A 21,095-nucleotide genomic window follows, 5' to 3' on the forward strand; every position below is an offset into this window, starting at 1 on the left:
CATCCACCATGACCCCATCTACTATGACCCCATCCACCATGACCCCATCTACTGACAATAATGACAATAATTATATTATTAATAATAATAATAATGATTATAATAATGATTATAATAACAATAATAATGATATTAATAATAATAACGATGATAGTGATAATAATAATATTGATAATGTTAATGATAATAGAGGAGAGGAAAGAGGAGAAGAGGAGAGGAAATAGGGCAGCCTCACTGCAGGGGAGGGGCAACTGGTGACAGAGAGAGAGCTGAAGCCGCGTAGCATCAGTAGCAGCAAACTAACAGAGACAGAGAGACAGAGAGGCCTTCGACCATTCGACCAAACAGCATCAGGATCAGCAAGTTCTCCATTTTTCTTCCTCTCCCCTCCTCCTCCTGCAGCTGTGTTTGCTGCTGAAGAACATGCATCCATAACCCCCCCTCTCCTCCTCCTCCTCACCATTCACATAGGATGCTTGGTGAGTATCTGCACCGACGCTCTGCACGCATTAAACATCCTTTGTCCTCTGAACAGATAAATGGGCTGCAGAGTGTGTGTGTGTGCGTGCATGTGTGTGTGTGTTGGCGGGTTGGCGTCTTCCACCTGATTTACATGACTATACGTGCTGCGTTTCTGTGTGTGTGTATGTGTGTGTGTGTGTGTGATAGACTGGCTTCAGTCTGCACACAGTTAGCCTGGTATGTTAGCATGTGGCTAGGCTAAACACTCGATGTTAGCCAACATGTTTAGCTAAACAGGGTTGAGAAGCAGCAGCATCCACACACACATACACACACACACACAGATATCCCAGAAGACTTAGCGCTGTAAGCTACTAACATTAAGCAGCTCTTTAAGATAATGACAAAAGCTATCGAGCTAACGGAGGAACAGTAGATCATCCTGTGTGTGTGTGTGTGTGTGTGTGTAACAGCTGTTCAGCATTGTCATATGTTCATATTTTGGTGTGAAAGATGTCGATACCGTTTTTTAATCCTGATGAAGTGAAAATGGGACAAACCCTTTAACACTCAGACTCATGATGCTCAGAAAATACTGGCAGCTGATTGGACGAACCATTTGTCAATGAAACTCTTTCTAACGCCAGTCGGGAGAAGATGAAAATATATTTCAGTTTCTCTCAGTGAAGAAAAGAACAATGAGCTCTTCATCTCTCCAGCTGTAAGCTGTACTATGCTATGCTATGCTAGCAGCAGCTAGTGACTCTTCTTGAGGACGTGGTTCAGACTTCTTCTTCTTCAGGTGTGTGATGCGGCGGCTTCACTGTGGGAGTCAGGAGTCGTTGCTAAGCGCCGGCTGCGTGTCATCACTGGAGCTCAGGATGGACCAATCAGTGGTCATCAAACCAGTTCACTCCTCCCTCCTGGGACAGGACTACTGCTTCGAGGTGACACACACGGGACACACACACGACACAGACTGGACACACACACACGACGCACACTGGACACACACAAACCACACTGGACACACACTGGACACACACGACCCACACTGGACACACGCACAACACACACACAACACACACACACAACACACACTGGACACACACGAACCACACTGGACACACACACACAACACACTGGACACACACTGGACCCCCCCCCCGGAGTGTCCGCAAATTGGTGACCTTGACCTCTGACCCCTGTGTCTCCTAGGTAACGACCTCGACGGGGACGAAGTGCTTCTCGTGTCGGTCGGCGGCGGAGAGAGATAAATGGATGGAGAACCTGAGAAGAGCCGTGCATCCCAACAAGGACAACAGCAGGAGGCTGGAGAATGTCCTCACGGTCTGGGTGATCGAAGCCAAAGACCTGCCTGCAAAGAAAAGGTGATCCTAGACCAGGAGCCTGACCCAGTTCATCTAGAGCCTGATCCAGTTCATCTAGAGCACACGTGTCAAACTCAAGCAGCAGCAAAAAATCCAGCAGCAAAAAAAAAAAAAAAAAAAAAAGATTTGTTTTTTGAATTTTGGAAAAAAAATTAAAAGTTAGACTTGAAAATAAAAGTATCCCCATGGTCGAAATTATGAGATAGAAAGTTGAAATTATGAGATAGCATGTTGTCTGTGTACCGACATTAAAACTATCACAACAGGTGGACAGGAGAGGGAACAGCCCGTAAAGAGGTTTTCCATCAAGTGATTGAGTTGAAAAAGATCGACAAATAATCCCAAAATGTCCACGAAGAGAAGAATTGATGCAGAGGGAAGAAGATGTAATGAAAGATGGGAAAGAGAATACATGTCTGTGCTTCAAGGAGAAAAACGGGTCTGTCTTCTGTGTTATGATGCGTGTCGGTGATGAAGAATACAATTCACGTCGGCATTTTGACACCAAACACGGAGCTAAATTTAGCCTCCAAGAAAAACATCAAATTGTCCAAGAATTAAAAGGCAGAGTGCAATCACAGCAGAATATATTTACAGAAGCTACAGCCCAGTGCATGCTAAAGGTCTGTGAGCAGGTGAGCTCCGACCAGGTACAGACTTTTACAAATGTCAGTTTGTGAAGAAACACCATCGCAGACCGAGTTCAGGAACTAGCAGCAATCTAACAACACAGCTAGCTCAGAGACGAGCAGGTACTCGTCTTCTTCATTAGCTGTTGATGAAAGCACAGACAACACAGACTCAGAGCATCTATCCATGTTTATAAGACCTGATCTCAGTGAGGAGCTCTCGGATGTAGCTGCCATGCACGGGACGACGGCAGGGAGGGACATTAGTGATGCAGAGAGGTGACACAAATAGCTTTGAACAAAGTTAATGTAATATCTTGTGTTTGATATTTGTCTTTGTTATTTTCTTTAATAGTTTGATCTTTGATAGAGTAATGTGGGTTTCTTAACCCTAAATTAAAATGATTTATGTTATAATAACAGAAATGTGCTTAAATATCATTTTACATTTATATAACTGCATGTACAATATTTTTACACTTGAATAAACAATAATCAAAAGCAGAGACAGTTATTTACCAATATGTTAGGAGTAGTTACAGTTATACAGTCTTACAGTTACAACCGGCCCTTTGAGGGAAACATGATGCTGATGTGGCCCAGAGTGAAAATAAGTTTGACACCCATGATCTACAGTCTGATCCAGTTCACCTAGAGTCTGATCCAGTTCACCTAGAGTCTGATCCAGTTCATCTAGAGTCTGATCCAGTTCACCTAGAGTCTGTCGGCCGTCAAAAAATTGGCAACACACAATTTTTCTTCGCCGTGTTACGCCGGGGTTACACCGGACGCTGAAGCGCCGCGCAGCGCCATTCTCAAGCACTGCGCACCTGGCGCGCCCGCGATTCTGCTTTCTCCGCTTGTTGTTGTATGTAACCCGTTCAATGTAGGGGTTCGGGGGTAAATGATGATGGTCTTCATAGCCCCCCCAACCCTCTCTTTCTCTCTCTGTCTGTCTGTTTGTAGTGGATGGGCAGATGGGGAAAGTTAATAATGAGAGGGGAAATATCGGGGAGATTGAAACTGCAGGACAACAGAAGGGGAATACAAAGTATGGGATGCATATTTGATAATTTATATAATATAAAATATGTCATTTATATCGTTTAAATAATTTTTCAGTGTGTTTCCTGGCGCGATACGCTCGCGGCGAGCGGAAAAAATAGACTCGACACCGAAACTATCGGTGCAGGGCGCGAGGCGCCCTTGGCGCGGTGCAGCGCATCGCAGCCGATGTGAACAGCACATTTGTGTAACAGGGGGGCGGAAAGGAGGCGCCTGGCTTTCCTTGGCGCGGCGCTTCAGCGTCCGGTGTAAACCCGGCGTGAGATAAATTCAGTCCGCTCGTATTATTTGTGACGTCACGCTCCGCTTGGCCATCATTGGCTGCAGCTGATCACGCCACATTGCCTGATCAGGAACTTGGTGCGCTCAGTAGTCGACTTGTGGCTGTTGTGATTGTACGTCATTTGTGATTTTCTTTTAAACTTTCAATCCCTTCATACTAACTATGTCGAGCAAAAAAAGAAAGTGGTTGGACGAATGTGTACAATATGGATTCACGTGTATAAAGGAACGTGATGGGAGTCAGCGTCCTCAATGCATGATTTGCAATGCCAAGTTGAGCAATTCTAGTCCAGCACCGGCAAAACTAAGGGAACACTTCCTAAAGCTGCATGGAGATGGGAAATACAAGAACACAACGCTCGCTGAATTCAAGGTGAAGAGAGCCAGATTCGATGAAAAGGCTACTCTGCCTGTTCTCGGCTTTGTACCCATCGACAAACCGATCCTCACAGCATCACAGTACCAACATTGTCACGCAGATTGCTTCGAAAATTCTGAGTTCATTCTCATTTTGGCGTACATGGCCGATATTTTCGATGCTCTCAATCATCTCAATCGACAGATGCAGGGCCGTGGAGTCAACATCATCAAAGAGGAAGAAAACCTGAAGGCGTTTCAAAAAAAGCTACCTTTATGGAAACGACGAACAGAGAATGATAACTTCGCAAACTTTCCCCTGCTGGACGACTGTGTAAGTAAGATCGAAGACGTGTCTGGAATTGGAGACATTTCTGTACCTGGGGAGCTGAAGCAAGCAATTGCCATGCACTTAGATGAGCTCGCAAAGTCTCTCGACGGATACTTCCCCACCAGAGTCATATCCAGCACGGGTGAGACAGCCGTTCACGTTTAGTGTTGCGACAGCAGACGTCAACGATGAATACCTCGAAGAAATCATTGAACTTCAGCAGAGCCAGCTTCAACAGCAACTCTTCAGAACAACAACGCTCTCAACATTTTGGTGTCACCAAATCGTACCATACCCTCTTATTGCTAAGAAAGCCCTTGAGATACTCGCACCTTTTGTTACAACGTATCTTTGTGAGCAATCTTTTTCGAGGATGGTAGACATAAAAACTAAGAAAAGGAACAGACTTTGTTGCGAAAATGATATGAGAGTGGCACTTGCCAAGGTGAAGCCGCGCATTTCTGAACGTGTATCTGAAAGGCAACAGCAAAAGTCACATTGATTTGCAGTAAATATTCATTGAGCTATGTTTTTGTGTGAAATTCATGTTTTGTTGGTTTTGTTCTTTGAACACAGTGATTTTGTGTGCAACTGATGCATGGTTAATTTTGTGCACTAATAAAATATATACCTATGTTTTGAAGAAATCATATTTGATTTTTTCCAATTACGAAGGGTTCGGTGAATGCACTGATAAAGCTTGCAGGGTTCAGTACAGCCAATAAGGTTAAGAACCACTGATCTAGAGCCTGATCCAGTTCATCTAGAGCAGAGGTAGCCAACACGGTGCCCGCGGGCACCCTGTCGCCCGCAGGGACCACGTGAGTCGCCCGCAAGACATGTTCTAAAAATAGCACTAGTCATTATGGAGCTCCGTCTAAAATTGTAGTTGCTGTTCTTTTTTAATCAAAAACGCTTGCAGAGAGTTAAGACAGTTGGGTACCCGGAGGCGCACGGCGGACAGCCAGGACAAGGCCGCCGCACCGCACTAGGTTTTCAGGTTCTGAATGGCGGGCGCATCCCGTTGGTGCTAGACGCGCGCCGCGAGCGCACCCCGTCGTCAGGTCCGTAAATCCTCGGAACAGGCCGCGGGGAAACAACTCAGGGGTGGCGGGGGTAGAGGCGAGGCAACGCAATCCGACCGAAAAGGCCCAGACTAGAGGTTTGAACGCGGGCGCCCGAAGACGCTCGCGCGCCTCGGAGGGTTGGATCCCCCGCTCGGCTATAGACGAGACTTTTTACTAGTTTCTTCGTGGAGAAAAAGGTACCGTTAGAAAATCTGGTGTCGGTGATAACAGACGGGGCTCCCGCGATGACGGGCCGGCATGCAGGCTTCATTGCGCAATGCAAAGGTGACCCAGACTTCGCAAAATTTCTACATTACCACTGCATCATTCACCAGCAGGCAATATGTGCAAAAGTAACCGGCTTTGATCATGTGATGATACAAAAATATCAGAGATGTGATACCTCTGACTTTCAAATGTTGAAACAGATTAACAGAAATAAAAGTTGCATGTTTAAATATATATATGTGTAGCTATACCATCATAGTTGTGGAAATCATTATTAATAATTATTGTGAGGAATAATCAACTGACATGTGATCAAACAGTCTCTTCACATATATTATTATTATTAAAAGGTGATCTGTGCAACTTTTTTATTCAGGAAGTTTGTATCAAACAAGTAGCTCTTCGTACTACTCGGTACCCTTGAAGTAGCTCTCAGTTTCAAAAAGGTTGGTGACCCCTGATCTAGAGCCTGATCCAGTTCATCTAGAGTCTGATCCAGTTCATCTAGAGCCTGATCCAGTTCACCTAGAGCCTGATCCAGTTCATCTAGAGTCTGATCCAGTTCATCTAGAGCCTGATCCAGTTCACCTAGAGTCTGATCCAGTTCATCTAGAGCCTGATCCACTTCATTCTAACATATAGAGTTAGAGGGTGTGTCTAGATGACAGTGGTATTAACAGTAGTATTTGTGTCCTACAGGTACTTCTGTGAGCTGTGTCTGGATGACAGTCTCTATGCTCGGACGTCCTGTAAGCTGAAGACTGACAACATCTTTTGGGGAGAACGTTTCGACTTCAGCAGCCTGCCGTCCGTCGCCTCCATCACTCTCCATCTCTACAAAGACACCGACAGGAAGAGGAAAAAGGACAAGAGCAGCTACGTCGGGTTGGTCAACATTCCCATTGCGATGGTGAGCGGCAGACAGCTGGTGGAGAAGTGGTACTCGTTGAGTACGCCCAGTACCATCCGAGGTAGGTAGATCTTCATAGAGGTTCACTGCGTTCACTGAAGAAAGTTTGACTCCAAACAAGAACTTTTAGTCAGTTTTTCATGTTGCTTCCTGTTTCAGCTAAGTCGTCTGTGCCGACGGTGCGAGTCAAAGCTCGGTATCAGAGTATCGTCATCCTGCCGATGGAACAGTACAAAGAGTTCGCAGAGTACATCAGCTCCAACTACCTGCTGCTCTGCAACACTCTGGAAGCCTCCATCAGTCTGAGAGCTAAAGAGGAGCTCTCTTCTGCACTCGTCCACATCCTGCACAGCACGGGGAAGGCCAAGGTAGCCCCACCCACGGAGCATGACCCCGCCCACTATGCACGACCCCGCCCATCATCACACCCTCACTACACCTGAACTCCTTCAAAATAAAACCATTACTGTAAATTATCCCATGTATTTCCAGGTGAACTCATCTCTCAGTGTTCTCATGTGTGTTGAAAACCTGGAACTCGTGAATTTAGAGTTTTTTAAAAATGTTGTTCCATTGTCTTATTGTAAAAGAACAACTGAGAGGCAGTAGAGTGGGAGAGTTTAACTCTCTTTATAAAAGTCCAACGTAAACTTCCTCTAAATGTTAGTGGTAGTCAATGAAATGAAAAAGAGTCCATCACATGACCAGACCACATACAGGATCACATGACTGCTGCACATTCAGGATGTTTAAATAAAGTTTTGTTGGACTGAATGAGGACGACCTTTCTGCAGGACTTTTTGACAGACCTGATGATGTCGGAGGTGGACCGTTGCCGTGACAATGACCAGCTGATCTTCAGAGAGAACACGCTGGCAACAAAGAGCATCGAAGAATACCTGAAGCTGATTGGACAGAAGTATCTGCAGGACGCCCTCGGTAAACACAACACTAAACAAGATAAATTACACAAAATACAAAACGTGACCCAACACCCCAGTTTATTGTGATAGAGAGGTTTATTATTGTGATAGAGAGGTTTATTATTGTTATAGAGAGGTTTATTATTGTGATAGAGAGGTTTATTATTGTGATAGAGAGGTTTATTATTGTGATAGAGAGGGTTATTATTGTTATAGAGAGGTTTATTATTGTGATATAGAGGTTTATTATTGTTATAGAGAGGTTTATTATTGTTATAGAGAGGTTTATTATTGTTGGAGAGGTTTATTATTGTGATGGAGAGGTTTATTATTGTGATATAGAGGTTTATTATTGTGACAGAGATGTTTATTATTGTGATAGGTTGGCATTTGATCGGTCCAGGAAAAACTCCAAAAACAACAAAAAACCTCAGAGAGATCCTCTGGACAGAAGTGTGTTAGATGTCATGTCTTGCTTTAACCCTAACCATATACATATTTGTTTGTGTTTTCTGTGTTCAGGTGAGTTCATTAAAGCTTTATATGAGTCAGATGAGAACTGTGAAGTCGAGCCATCTCGCTGTGCGACCTCTGACCTCGCAGAGCATCAGGCTAACCTGAGGATGTGCTGTGAACTCGCCTTCTGCAAGATCCTTGACTCATACAGGTACACAGATATATACAGAGTACATACTGTACATACACTGTACACACACTACCTTACACACACTGTACTCACACTGTACACACACTGTACAGTACTCTCTACACAATGAACATACTGTACACACACTGGACTTACACTGTATTCACCCTGTACAAACCCTTTACACACAGTGAAAACACACACTTTGTATGATATGATGTACCCTTTAACTACCCCTTTAACTACTCATTTAACTACCCCTTTAACTCTCCTTTAACTACCCCTTTAACTACCCATTTAACTACCCCTTTAACTACCCCTTTAACTACCCCTTTAACTACCATTTTAACTACCCCTTTAACTACTCTTTTAACTACTCCTTTAACTATCCTTTAACTACCATTTGAACTACTGCTTTTATCTACCCCTTTAATTACTCCTTTAACTATCCTTTAACTACTCCTTTTACTACCATTTTAACTACTCCTTTAACTACTCCTTTAACTACTCCTTTAACTACCTTTTTAACTTCCCGTTTAACTACTCCTTTTACTACCATTTTAACTACTCCTTTAACTACCCCTTTAACTACCATTTTAACTACTCCTTTAACTACCCCTTTAACTACTTCTTTAACTACTCCTTTAACTACCATTTTAACTACTCCTTTAACCACCCATTTAACTACTCCTTTAACTTCCCCTTTAACTACTCCTTTAACTACTCCTTTTACTACCCCTTTAACTACTCTTTTAACTACTGCTTTAACTACTCCTTTAACTACTCATTTAACTACACCTTTAATTTAACTACTCATTTAACTACTCCTTTAACTACTCCTTTAACTATCCATTTAACTACTCCTTTAACTACTCCTTTAACTACCCCTTTAACTACTTCTTTAACTATCCATTTAACTACTCCTTTAACTACCTCAGGGTCTTCCCCCGGGAGCTGAAGGAGGTTTTTGCGTCATGGCGACAGGAGTGCAGTAACCGAGGTCGACCAGACATCAGCGAGCGTCTCATCAGCGCCTCGTTGTTCCTTCGCTTCCTGTGTCCGGCGGTGATGTCGCCGTCACTGTTTGACCTGATGCAGGAATTCCCCGACGAACGCTCTGCTAGAACTCTGACCCTCATCGCCAAAGTCATCCAGAACCTCGCCAACTTCAGCAAGTAAGTCTGGGCTTTTATTTTGATGAGGCTTGGGTGCTTTTACTGTGAAGGAACTTTTATTGGGATTTTTGTGAAATACTTTGACCTGTTGGTGAATACCTGTATTGTTTGTTTACCTGTAATTGTTACCTGCATGTGTACTTTTAACTGTTAAAGGGATGTGTACCTGTATATGTTACCTGTACATGTTACTTGTATGTGTACCTGACATGTTACCTGTACATGTTACTTGTATGTGTACCTGTACATATTACCTGTACGTGTTAGCTGTATGTGTACATGTACGTGTTAGCTGTATGTGTACATGTACGTGTTAGCTGTATGTGTACCTGTACATGTTACTTGTACATGTTACCTGTACGTTTAGCTGTACGTGTTACCTGTATGTGTACCTGTACGTGTTACCTGTACATGTTACCTGTACATGTTACCTGTACGTGTTACTGCTTACCTGTGGCTGCAGGTTCGGGACTAAAGAGGAGTACATGCTGTTTATGAATGACTTTGTGGAGCGTCAGTGGAGCAGCATGCAGCGTTTCCTGCAGGAGATCTCAAACCCTGACGGACTGAACCACACCGCCGGCTTCGATGGATACATCGACCTCGGCCGAGAGCTGTCCAGCTTGCACACCCTGCTGACCGAGCTGGATCAGGTAACACACCTGATCAGGTGACCCAGGACTTCTTTACCTTACCAGTTCTTTTCATATTTCCCTTTCTGTTCAGATGAAACCAAACAGATACAACATGTGAATCAGTGAGCTTTAGAGGAGCTGACAGGTGGATGTTTTTCCCTTCAGACAGAGTCAGGCTAGCGGTTTCCAGACTTTATGCTAAGATAAACTAACCTCCTGCTGGCTATAGCTTTATATTTAGCCGGCAGACCAGAGAGTGGTGACAATCTGACATCTGTCTCTCCCGTACCTGTCTGTCTGTCTCCAGTTGAGCCTGTCGAAGCTCGGTCCTCTACCTCGGATAATCAGAGAAGTGTCAGCGGCTCTGGCTAACCCCGGGGGCGTGGTTAATCCCGGGGGCGTGTCAGTGTCGTCTCCAGAGCCTCAGCGTGTGGTGTCCCCGCCCCCTCTGTCCCCGGCCCCCCTGTCCCCGCCCCTCTCTCCTCCTCTTGCGGCTTGTAATCCCTCTATTGGCCTGCAGGGCAACGTCGGACTGGATGGAGGGTTAGTATCATGTGTCCTGTTAGCATTAGCATTTAGCTCAGTTCATATCAAATACAGACGTCTATAGACAACGCACAACATCACGATTCACCAAAGTCACACAATCACACAATAATAATGTAATAAGACACTGTAATAAGACACTGTAGTAACACACTGTGATAACACACTATAGTAACACTGTAATAACACTGTAATAACACATTGTAGTAATAATACACTGTAATAACACTGTGATAAAACACTGTAATAACACACTGTTCTAACACTGTAGTAAGACACTAGTAACACACTGTAATAACACACTGTGATAACACACTGTAACAACACACTGTAATAACACTGTAGTAACACACTGTAGTAACACTGTAGTAACACACTGTAATAACACACTGTAAAAACAGACTGTAGTAACAGACTGTAATAACACCAGTGTAATAACACACTGTAGTAACACACTATAGTAAGTACTACCCTGAGCCTTCCACTGAGCACTTATTGTAATCATATTAGTTTATTGCACTTACTGTATTCATACTAGTTTGTTTCTGTACTTCTGCTCTGGTTTATGCTCTTAGATGCTTGTTTAAAGGAGATGCACTTATGACTTCTGGTGACTAGTAGTTCTCTTGAATATGTTGAATACACTTATTGTAAGTCTCTTTGGATAAAAGCGTCTGCTAAATGGCTGTAATATAATGTAATGTAACACACTGTAATAACACTGTAGTAACACACTGTAATAACACACTGTAGTAACACACTGTAATAACTGCAATAATGTGTGTGTAGTTTGGTGGACTTCACCAGACTTCCGTCTCCGACTCCAGAGAACAAAGACTTGTTCTTCGTCACTAAAGGATCCAGTCTGCAGCCGGCATCAGGTGACCTTTAACCTTATTATAGCTGACCTCAGTGTGTGACCGTTGACCTCAGTCTGACCTCTGATGTCACTTTCTGTAGGTGTGCAGGGCTCTCCGGCGGCGAGTTCTTCGTACTCTGAGCCCAATGAGAATGAAGCGGGTTTTGAAATGACCAATGGGGGCCGGAGGGAGGGGCCCGATCTGACCAATGAGAGCCGCAGCCTGTCTCTGGTCGACCTGCAGGACTCCTCCCCTAGCGACGGCCTTGACGACGGTCAATGGCAGCGCAGGACGGGGCTCCTCCCCCTCTCCTTCCAGAATCCCGTGTATCACATGACCGCCACGTCGCCGCGACAACCGACGGACGCCATGCCCTCGGACGGCTCAGGGGGTTCGCAGGGGACAGAAAACGTCATGGCAACCAAACCAGTGTTTCTTACCCAGATGTCTGTGGGGCTGGGGGGGGGGGGGGGGGGGGGGGGGGGGGGGGGATGTCGGCCATGTCGGCCATGTCAGCCATGTCAGCCATGTCGGCCATGTCCAGCAGCAGCAGTGGAGAGGATTACTCAAGACGAGCTCTGTCTGAGACCCTCACAGGTAAGACCACCACCAGGATCCACTGAGATCACCTGATCATGTGACCTCATCATGTGACCTGATCATGTGACCTCATCATGGGACTTCGTAGAATCATGTGACCTCATCATGTGACCTCGTAGAATCATGCGACCTTATCATGTGACTTCGTAGAATCATGTGACCTTATCATATGACCTCATCATGTGACCTCATTATGTGACCTCGTAGAATCATGTGACCTTATCATGTGACCTCATCATATGACTTTGTAGAATCATGTGACCTCATCATGTGACCTCATCTCTGTTGTTCAGTTCCTCCTGTTTCTCCAGCTGGCTGGTTCTCAAATCACTCAGCTTCGTCCACGTTTGAACATCCAGAGATGTATATATGTATATATATACATATATACAGTATATATATACATATATACAGTTTATATATATATATATATATATATATATATATATATATACATACATATATACTGTATATATATATATATACTGTATATACACATATATATATATATGTATACACATATACATATATATGTATATATATATATATACATATATATATATATATATATGTATACACTGTATATATGTATATATATACTGTGTATATATATATATATATATATATAATGATATATACATGTTCAGCTTTCCTGATGATGTCACTGTTGTTGCTCCTCCCCCTCAGGTAGCTCCGCCCCCTCTCGTCAGACCTCAGGTCCTCAGAGACGCATCGACCAGCCTCCTCCTCCCTCCTCCGCTCCTCCTGGACCTCCGCGAGGTCGCACTCCTCCCAGCATGCTTAGCGGCAGCGGAGGCCCCGCCTACCCTACTCGCCCCGCCTCCGGCAGCATGATGTCATCGAGTCCCGATTGGCCAAGCAGCAGCCAGTCGCGCCTCAGACAGACGTCGTCGTCGTCTAAAGGAGACAGTCCCGAGAAACAAAGACCCGCCGCTAAGGTAACGCCTTAATCATGGTGACCCGTTCTGACCTTTGACATGTAGTAACAGTGTGTGTGTGTGTGTGTAGGCTCAGTCTCCCTGTGCGTTGGACCGGACGGCCGCCTGGCTGCTCAACATGAACTCTGCATCGTCCTACGGAGAGACGGAGGACGACCGCCATGACGACGCCCTCATAGAGAAGGTAAGAGACTACAGGTCCTACTGGTTCTACTAGTTCAACTGGTCGTACTGGTCTCACTGGTTCTACAGGTCCTACTGGTTCTACTAGATCAACTGGTCGTACTGGTCCTACTGGTCTCACTGGTTCTACAGGTCCTACTGGTTCTACTAGTTCAACTGGTCGTACTGGTCTCACTGGTTCTACAGGTCCTACTGGTTCTACTAGTTCAACTGGTCATACTGGTTATACTGGTTCTACAGGTCCTACTAGTTATACTGGTTTTACAGGTCCTACTGGGTCTACTGGCCTTACTGGTTCTACAGGTCCTACTAGTTCTAATGGCCTTACTGGTCTCACTGGTTCTACAGGTCCTACTGGTTCAACTGGTCATACTGGTTCTACTGGTTCTACAGGTCCTACTGGCCTTACTGGTTCTACTGGTTCTACAGGTCCTACTAGTTATACTGGTTCTACTGGCCTTACTGGTCCTACTGGTTCTACTGGTTCAACTATTTCTGCTGGTTCTACTGGTCCTACTGGTTCTACTAGTTATACTGGTCTTACTGGTCTTGCTGGGTGTTGGGAACTTAAAGGAGCGTGTTTGAGTTATCATAAAACATGAAAAACTAAATTATTGACATCAATAGAATTATTAATGTCAGTAAGATTATTAACAATTATTAATAATAACGGGGCTCCACCCTGAGAACATCAGGGGCATAAGTCTCATAATTAATATTCACTCACAATGTCAACAGTCAAAGTAGTATTCCACATTCAGAGTGAACAGTGAAGTTTTGATATCAGCTATAATCACGTTACACATGCAGACAGCTGCTCTTTAAAGTTTAACAGAGTTTATTAAGTTCTGATAATAATGATCTATTCAAATAATATCTAAAACTAACAACAAATACTATACAATTATGAGCACGCTATCTTTAAATCAACAAACAATCTGTGGTAGGACTGTGTGCGTGTGCGTGTGTGTGTGTGTGTGTGGGTGTGTGTGTGTGGGTATGCGTGGGTATGCGTGTGTGTGTGCGTGTGCGTGTGTATATGCGAGTGTGGGGGAGAAGCTATAAACAGCTCGGGCAACGTATGATGTAATCTAAAACGTGGCTACGTCACGTGGGACTACACGTTGGAGATAGATAGAACTATCTGCCTAAATGGAGGTGTAGTTTCACACGGGACCACAAAATAGCACGAGACTCCAAAATGGGGCGAGACAATAGAGATTGTGTTATCTACACGTGTCTGAGGTAGTTAGCTCAACCCAGAGCTACATGTAGCTAACGCTATATGTGTGTGTGGGTTAGTAAAAGAAGAGAGAAAGCAAACAAAGAAATCCTCCAAAACAAGCAGATCCTCACCACCGCGGTGAAATATGGAGATTGTTCTCTCATCTACAGAAATGTCGCTGAAGATCTCTGACTCGCCCAGTCGCGGTTCTGACCTTTGAACCGATGAGACAACTTCCAGCCCCACCAGCGGTGAATCATCTCAACACGTTTGCAGCAGCATGAAATACACAGGAACTTCTACACAACATTAACGATCTCAGTCGTTAATCTCGGCGATTATTGAGCATCCACACCAACTTATAAAATGACACAGTAACTTAAGCAACACACAAGATAATATACACAATGACCTAACTAAGCCCAGACACCCTGAGTAAGCCTTACGATGAGATGACTTTTTAATGGTGCTTTTAGTAGCCGACGGTCCTTCGAGCGGTGAATCCACTCGGCTGCGCTGGCTGCTAGCGCTGACTCTGTCTCTGTCTCGGCAGAGAGGGGGCTCTTCGGAATTGTCGTCCTTTGGCCGGCACTGTCGACTTGGTTGGAAAGAGAAGTGTCCGTCTCTTTTTCTGCAGGCAAATCTCCTGGTTCTCCTGATCCTACTGGTTCTACTGGTCCTACTGGTTCTACTAGTTCTCCTAGTTCTCCTGGTTCTCCTGATCCTACTGGTTCTACTGGTCCTACTGGTTCTACTGGTTCTCCTAGTTCTCCTGGTTCTCCTGATCCTACTGGTTCTACTGGTCCTACTAGTTCTCCTGGTCCTACTGGTTCTCCTGGTTCTACTGGTTCTCCTAGTTCTCCTGGTTCTCCTGGTCCTACTGGTCTTACTGGTTCTGACTCTCTCTCTGTGTGTTTAGTACCAGCAGGAGATCACGTTGCTGCAGGAGAAGTTGAGAGTTGCAGCAATGCGTCAGGACGAGTGTGAAGCTCGACTGCTGGTCCAGGATCAGCAGAACCAACGCATGCTGCAGGAGTACCAGGTGAGTTACCCGATCCCTGATCCACCTGAGACACACACACACACACACACACACACACACACACACACCAACACCATGAACAGCTTCACTCACCTGTAGAAAAGCTCAGCTGATGACACTGTGTTCATGCTGTGTGTGTGTGTGTGTGTGTGTGTGTGTGTGTGTGTGTGTGTGTGTCTCAGGTGAGGTTGGAGGACACAGAGAGCAGACTAAGGCGGCTGCAGGACGATAAAGATCTCCAGATGAACAGCATCATCAGCAGGTCTGTCTGTCTGTCTGTCTGTCTGTACAGCTGTCTCTCTCTCACCTGTCTGACCTGTGACCTTTGCAGGTTGATGGCCGTAGAGGAGGAGCTGAAGAAGGATCACTCTGACATGCAGGCTGTGGTGGACTCCAAGCAGAAGATCATAGAGGCACAGGTACCTGCCTGTCTGTCTGTGTGTCTGTGTGTGTGTCTGTCTGTGTGTGTGTCTACCTGTCTGTCTGTCTGTCTGTCTGTCTGTCTGTGTGTCTGTGTGTGTGTCTGTCTGTCTGTGTGTGTGTCTGTGTGTCTGTCTGTCTGTGTGTGTGTCTGTGTGTCTGTCTGTCTGTCTGTCTGTCTGTCTGTCTGTGTGTCTGTCTGTCTGTCTGTCTGTCTGTCTGTGTGTCTGTCTGTCTGTCTGTCTGTCTCTGTCTGTGTGTCGACCTGTCTGTCTGTCTGTGTGTGTGTGTGTCTGTCTACCTGTCTGTCTGTCTGTCTGTGTGTGTCTGTCTGTGTGTGTGTCTGTCTACCTGTCTGTCTGTCTGTGTGTGTGTCTGTCTGTGTGTCTGTCTGTCTACCTGTCTGTGTGTCTGTCTGTGTGTCTGTCTGTGTGTCTGTCTGTGTGTGTCTGTCTGTGTGTCTGTCTGTGTGTCTGTCTGTGTGTCTACCTGTCTGTCTGAGGCAGCTCCTTGTAGCTCTTTTATTGTGATCAGCTGTCTCCTTCCTGTCTGAGGGTACATCCCAAGTCTCTTAATTGTCATTTCTTCGATCCTCGATTGAACCGGAAGTTGTTCTGCTCCTCCATATTGAAGGCCGTCCCAAAGCTCTAATTTAGCTCTGAGGACACACAAGAACAGACTTCCAGGAAGTCTTTTAACGGCCGACACGCCCCCTCATTGTTCATCAGTCATGTGATTGGACGCTGCAGCCGATCGGACTGACTGACTGAGTTTAACACCAGAGTGAAGACGGATCAGAATAAACTCTAGTTTATATTTGATCAGGTTTCTGATTCACCATCTGGTTTAAATAAATGTTCATTGTAGTCTGAACAACAAAACGACCACAAACAACTTTCTACATTTGTTAGAAAGATTTGTGTTTTCCTCCTCCGTGAATCGCCACCTTATCGTGGTGGAGGAGTTTGAGTGGCTCAGTGATCCTGGGAGCTATGTTGTCCGGGGCATTAGCCCCTGGTAGGGTCTCCCAAGGCAAACAGGTTTCAGGGGAGAGCCCAGACTAAGAGCGGTTCAAAACAACCCCTATGATAGTTAGCCCATGGACTACAGCCACCTCGCCCGGACCAGGGAAACCGGGGCACCCTCCCGGAGCCAGACCCAGGAGGGGAACTCGTAGGCGAGCGTCTGGTGGCCGGGCCTTTGCCCATGGGGCCCGGTCGGGCTCAGCCCGAATAAACACCATGGAGCAGCCACCCTGTGGACCCACCACCCGCAGGGACAAGCATCGGGGTCGGGTGCTATGCAGACCGGGCGGCGGGTCGGGTGGGAGGCCGGGGCATGCCGATCGCCGGCGGCATAGACTAGCTCTAGGGACGTGGAACGTCACCTCGCTAGCGGGGAAAGAGCCGGAGCTGGTGCAGGAGGTGGAGCGATACCAGCTAGAAATAGTTGGACTCACCTCCACACACAGCGTTGGCTCTGGAACCAAGCTCCTGGAGAGGGGTTGGACTTTGTCCTTTTCCGGAGTTGCCCAGGGTGAGAGGCGCCGGGCGGGAGTGGGGATACTCACGAGCCCCCGGCTGAGCGCCGCTGTGTTGGAGTTCTCCCCGGAGAGCGAGAGGGTCGCCTCCATGCGCCTACGAGTTGCGGGGAGCAAGGCTCTGACTGTGGTTTCTGCTTATGCACCAAACAGCAGTTTAGACTATCCGGCCTTCTTGGAGTCGGTGGGAGGGGTCCTGGAAAGGGCGCCGCCTACCGACTCCATAGTTCTCCTGGGGGACTTCAACGCTCACGTGGGCGATGACGGAGAAACCTGGCGGGGGGTGATTGGGAGGAACGGCTTGCCCGATCTGAACCCGAATGGTGTTTCGTTATTGGACTTCTGTGCTTGCCACGGTTTGGCCATAACGAACACTATGTTCGAACATAAGGTGGCTCATAAGTGTACCTGGTACCAGAACACCTTAGGCCGGAGATCAATGATCGACTTTGTAATCGTATCATTTGATTTGCGGCCGTATGTCTTGGACACTCGGGTGAAGAGAGGAGCAGAGCTGTCAACTGATCACCACCTGGTCGTGAGTTGGATCAGATGGCAGGGGAACCGGTTGGAAAGACCCGGCAAACCCAAACGTGTAGTGAGGGTGAACTGGGAATGTCTGGCGGAGGACCCTGTCCGGGAGGTCTTTAACTCCCACCTCAGGAAGAACTTCTCACACATCCCGAGGGAGGTTGGGGACACGGAATCCGAGTGGACCATGTTCAAAGCCTCTATTGTGGACGCGGCCGCTAGGAGCTGTGGCCGGAAGGTCATCGGTGCCTGTCGTGGCGGCAACCCGAGAACCCGGTGGTGGACACCGGAGGTGAGGGAAGCCGTCAAGCTGAAGAAGGAGACCTTCAAGGCCTGGTTGGCCCAGGGGTCTCCTGAAGCAGCTGACAGGTACCGGCAGGCCAGAAGGGCTGCAGCTGCGGTGGTCGCGAATGCTAAAACTCGGGCATGGGAGGAGTTCGGGGAGGCCATGGAGAAGGACTTTCGGTTGGCCTCAAGGAGGTTCTGGCAAACCATCCGACGGCTCAGGAAGGGAAAGCAGGGCTTACCCCAGGCTGTTCTCAGCAGGGGGGGGAACTGCTAACCCGGACGGAGGACATCGTCGGGCGGTGGAAAGAGCACTTTGAGGAACTCCTAAACCCGACCAACATGTCCTCTGCAGAGGAGGCAGCGCCTGAGGACCTAGGGGGAGGCTCACCCATATCCCTGGCAGAGGTCGCTGAGGTAGTTAAAAAGCTCCTTGGTGGCAAGGCGCCGGGGGTGGATGAGATCCGCCCTGAGATGCTGAAGGCGCTGGACATAGTTGGGCTGTCCTGGCTGACACGCCTCTTCAATGTCGCATGGGGGTCGGGATCAGTGCCCATGGAATGGCAGACCGGGGTGGTGGTTCCCATCTTCAAAAAGGGGGACCGGAGAGTGTGCTCGAATTACCGGGGTATCACACTACTCAGCCTCCCGGGGAAGGCTTATGCCAGTGTGCTGGAAAGGAGGCTCCGACCGCTTGTCGAACCTCAGATTCAAGAGGAGCAGTGCGGATTCCGTCCCGGCCGTGGAACAGTGGACCAGCTCTTTACCCTCGCAAGACTACTGGAGGGGTTCTGGGAGTTTGCCCAACCAGTCTACATGTGCTTTGTGGACTTGGAGAAGGCTTTCGACCGGGTCCCTCGGGGGTCTTGTGGGGGGTGCTGCGGGAGTATGGGGTGCCAGACCCGTTACAACGGGCGATCCGGTCTCTGTACGACTGCAGTAGGAGCTGTGTCCGCATTCTCGGCAATAAGTCAGACACGTTCCCGGTGGGTGTTGGGTTAGGGTTAACCCTCTTGTTCACGAGTGAGGGTAAGATGGAGCGGATCAGTGCAGCTGCAGCAGTAAAGCAGGCGCTGCACCGGACAAGGTCGCGGCTACAAGCGGCCGAAATGAGTTTCCTCCGTAGGGTGGCCGGGCTCAGCCTTAGAGATAGGGTAAGGAGCTCGGTCATCAGGAGGGAGCTTGGAGTAGAGCCGCTACTCCTTCGCGTCGAAAGGAGTCAGCTGAGGTGGTTCGGGCATCTAATTAGGATGCCTCCTGGACGCCTCCCACTGGAGGTTTTCCAGGCACGTCCAACTGGGAAGAGAACCCGGGGAAGACCCAGAACACGCTGGAGAGATTACATCTCCCAGCTGGCCTGGGAACGCCTCGGGATCCCCCAGAATGAGCTGGAACATGTTGCCGGTGAGAGGGAGGTCTGAGTCGGCCTGCTTGACCTGCTGCCACCGCGACCCGACCCCGGATAAGCGGTGGAAAATGGATGGATGGATGGATTTGTGTTTTCATGATCTGATGTTTCCCTCAATAACTTTATTATGAAGACAATTAAAGTCAGAGAGAGCTGGAGAGACTAAACACTTATATAGATCTATATATATATCTATATATATATATATATATATATATATGAGAGAGAACACTTTTTTACATCATTCATCATCATTTCATTCAGTCACGTGAGGCTGTTCATTCCTGATTGTCGGGTTTGATGAGTTTTATCATTTAAGAGAAGAGAAACAATAATCATATTCTGGGTTATTTAATAATGACGTCACAGTTTCTAAACGTACAGACGCAAATAATTGATAAATAAGACGATCGCATTCTGCCGGTAGAAATGGATCCTGTGCTTATAAACAGAACACAGGACACAGTTTGTTAACAGACTAGAGAGAGAAACACCTCTACAGTGGTGATTACTGTGTGTCTTTATGAGTTATTAGTATTATTAGTTACTGTTATTAAGTACAGTGATCACGTGAACAGACGCAAACTTATCTAAAGTCTCTCCAGCTGCTAAAGCCGACTGGCAGCTGATCCAGCTGTGATCAGCTGATCCTCCGTCATCAGAAACAGACGTCGCTTCACGTGACGCAACTGAGGAAAGGACGTCTCATGTCTCTTAAAACATATTTCCTCGTTCCTCTCTCCTTGCATGGTTTCCTCCATGCATCCCTGGTGGGAGGGACTATGACGCAAGGAAAGGACCCAAGTGAGGGAAACGGGGATGACATTAAGAGACTTGGGATGTACCCTTAGTCCCTCCCACCAGGGATGCATGGAGGAAACCAAGCGAGGAGAGAGGAACGAGGAAATATGTTTTAAGAGACATGAGACGTCCTTTCCTCAGTTGTGTCAGGTGAAGCGACGTCTGTTTCTGATGACGGAGGATCAGCTGATCACAGATGTTGAATCAGAAAACGAATCAAATATAAACTTGAGTTTAATCTGTGATCCGTCTTCACTGTTTACATGTTGAACACAATCTCATCAGTCTGATCGGCTGCAGCGTCCAATCACATGACTGATGAACAATGAGGGGGCGTGTCAACTGTTAACACTTCCTGGAAGTCTGTTCTCGTGGGTCCTCGCTCATGGCTCCTCAGAGATCCCTCCTCCATCCTTGCTCCTCAGAGCTAAATAAGAGCTTTGGGATGGCCGTCAATATGGCGGCGCAGAACAACTTCCGGTTCAATCGAGGATCAAGGAGCGAGGAAATGACAATTAAGAGACTTGGGATGTACCCTCAATCCTTCCTCCCTCCCTCCCTCCTGTCTGTCTGACTCTCTCTCTCCCTCCCTCC

The 21,095-nt window shown here is 46.9% G+C and overlaps 1 protein-coding gene across 1 annotated transcript in view; it reads left to right on the forward strand.

Moving 5' to 3' along the window:
• Positions 1 to 275: 275 nt before the first annotated feature.
• The window catches only part of LOC116401026 (disabled homolog 2-interacting protein-like), a 22,351-nt gene continuing 1,531 nt past the window's right edge, over positions 276 to 21,095 (forward strand). Inside the window, exons 1-18 of the mRNA XM_031879201.1 lie at positions 276 to 479; positions 1,265 to 1,409; positions 1,681 to 1,853; positions 6,512 to 6,783; positions 6,882 to 7,090; positions 7,517 to 7,661; positions 8,168 to 8,312; positions 9,230 to 9,466; positions 9,930 to 10,119; positions 10,409 to 10,644; positions 11,437 to 11,528; positions 11,608 to 12,000; positions 12,033 to 12,104; positions 12,795 to 13,066; positions 13,137 to 13,250; positions 15,394 to 15,516; positions 15,699 to 15,778; positions 15,848 to 15,935. Of these exons, the coding sequence (XP_031735061.1) occupies positions 1,272 to 1,409; positions 1,681 to 1,853; positions 6,512 to 6,783; positions 6,882 to 7,090; positions 7,517 to 7,661; positions 8,168 to 8,312; positions 9,230 to 9,466; positions 9,930 to 10,119; positions 10,409 to 10,644; positions 11,437 to 11,528; positions 11,608 to 12,000; positions 12,033 to 12,104; positions 12,795 to 13,066; positions 13,137 to 13,250; positions 15,394 to 15,516; positions 15,699 to 15,778; positions 15,848 to 15,935 (2,979 nt within the window). The 5' untranslated portion in view covers positions 276 to 479; positions 1,265 to 1,271. The remainder of the gene's footprint in view (positions 480 to 1,264; positions 1,410 to 1,680; positions 1,854 to 6,511; positions 6,784 to 6,881; positions 7,091 to 7,516; positions 7,662 to 8,167; positions 8,313 to 9,229; positions 9,467 to 9,929; positions 10,120 to 10,408; positions 10,645 to 11,436; positions 11,529 to 11,607; positions 12,001 to 12,032; positions 12,105 to 12,794; positions 13,067 to 13,136; positions 13,251 to 15,393; positions 15,517 to 15,698; positions 15,779 to 15,847; positions 15,936 to 21,095) is intronic.

The sequence above is a fragment of the Anarrhichthys ocellatus genome, unplaced genomic scaffold, assembly GCF_004355925.1.
Source record: "Anarrhichthys ocellatus isolate YVR2014 unplaced genomic scaffold, GSC_Weel_1.0 scaffold235, whole genome shotgun sequence".
In the NCBI taxonomy this organism is placed as follows: domain Eukaryota; kingdom Metazoa; phylum Chordata; class Actinopteri; order Perciformes; family Anarhichadidae; genus Anarrhichthys; species Anarrhichthys ocellatus.